The following is a 1,648-nucleotide window of genomic DNA, read 5'->3' on the forward strand; positions in this document are numbered from 1 at the left end:
ATTTTTGAGGCAAAATACCCAACAAGAAGTTTGCGAAAAAACGAATCCACCTCAACAATATAGAACTTATCTAAAAGTTTATTGTTACATTATTACAAAATAAATATGGTGTAAAAATACAAAACTTTGTAAAAAATGGCTTACCTAAATGGCTCTATACAAAAACGCGCGTATGTACAACAGTGGTCTGGTCGGTTCCATCACAGCTGCGTTTCGTGCCGATAAGCCCTCCTCAAGGGGCGCACCAGTGCTGGCGGCGGCGGATTACTGTCCGACTCGTCGTCGCCACTGTCCACATCCCCATCACTGCTATTTGTCGAAGCAACCGGCTGAATTGGACGTCCCATTCTTTGGCTAAACAAACGAAAAAAAAAACAAGATTCTAATCAACTGCTTGGATTTTACGTGCTTCAAAACTCACCGTCTGTAGTACTTGAACTCTCTGGGCAGTGTGTAGGAACGTGGCAACGATATCTGACTTTCCAGATCGGAGCCTACTGAATGATGGGCGGTGCCGTTAGTGACGGCTCCTATTTCTGCCAATTCTGCGGGCATTTGAGCGGTCAGAGCCAAGCCGCTGACTCCATCGCAATCGCAATAGAGGTAGCGCGGCGTCAGCAACAGCTCGGGGGTTCTACGAGCGCTTAGTTGAGTGGGGATCGAGTCACTTGAGGGTACCACATACCGGTTTCTAGGCGCTCGAGGTGCCGGCCGCCTATTTAGGTTCACCCCATAACTCACGAGGTTGTTGAGCGACGCCAAGCTGAGCAGCTGAGGTTCCACATGCTTCTTGACGCGCGGGATTGGCTGCCGATCGTCAAAATCGGCACTCTCCGGACCAACCAGCTTGCCTGAAATTTGCCCAGTTAAATTCGCTAAAAGGCTCGGCATAAACCAGCACTGTGGCAACCTTGCTTTATCTCCTCCTCGATGATCTTCAGCTCGGCCAGCTGCTTCTGCTTCTTCTCCTGCAGCTTCTGATGGATGTTCACTCTGGAGCCCACACTGCTGCCTGAAAATCTCCCACTGGTTAACGCCGGGGGCACGCCAATGGCCTTGCTAGTGACTCACCCTCGTTCTCGCTACTGCTGGGCAAGGGCCGGCGCCAGAAGGGCACCGCCACGGGGCCTAGGGGGGGCGGCGCCCCATTGGACGGCGGCGGCACAAAAGTGGTCGGCTTCTTTTTCTTCCTGTTCGGGGCCGAACCGTTCGAGCCCGCATAGCCAGCGAAACGGCAGTTGAAGACGCCGCCCCCGGGCGGCCCCAATTTGGCCGTTGGTTTCTCCATTAGGCGGCGCACGTGGAAGTAGCGATAGTAGAGCAGCATGAAGCCGATGCCCACGAAGAAAAGCCCCACTGTTAAAGCAGGCACTAGTGGAAATATTTCTGTTAGAAAAGCCGCACAGGAAGTGGCATTGTGAACGTTTTCTGACTGCCGTGTGCGAGACTTTTTAGCGCCCCATACACGGGCAGATTTTCCGTACAGATTTGATTCGACAGATCCAGATCGGACGAATTAAACCTTTTCCTGTCCACTAATTAACATACCAATGTAAACATTACGTTTAACTACGTATTAAATATTGTATTACTTATACAATTGGTTCAAAATGCCACATTTTTGCAGTGCCGTTTAATGCGGAATGTG

The 1,648-nt window shown here is 50.7% G+C and overlaps 1 protein-coding gene across 1 annotated transcript; it reads right to left on the bottom strand.

The window, feature by feature from the left end:
* Positions 1–60: 60 nt before the first annotated feature.
* LOC109542642 (XK-related protein 6) lies at positions 61–1,371 on the bottom strand (the record flags this gene model as incomplete). Its single annotated transcript, XM_019911947.2, is given in 5 exon segments — positions 61–354; positions 422–634; positions 686–851; positions 911–1,012; positions 1,072–1,371. Coding segments are annotated over 5 exon segments (935 nt in total), but the record flags the coding sequence as incomplete, so codon positions are not given.
* Between the last annotated feature and the right edge of the window lie 277 nt (positions 1,372–1,648).

Source organism: Dendroctonus ponderosae, unplaced genomic scaffold, assembly GCF_020466585.1.
Source record: "Dendroctonus ponderosae isolate FM_Combo_2020 unplaced genomic scaffold, Dpon_F_20191213v2 Dpon_F_20191213_10, whole genome shotgun sequence".
NCBI classification, from domain to species: Eukaryota; Metazoa; Arthropoda; class Insecta; order Coleoptera; family Curculionidae; genus Dendroctonus; species Dendroctonus ponderosae.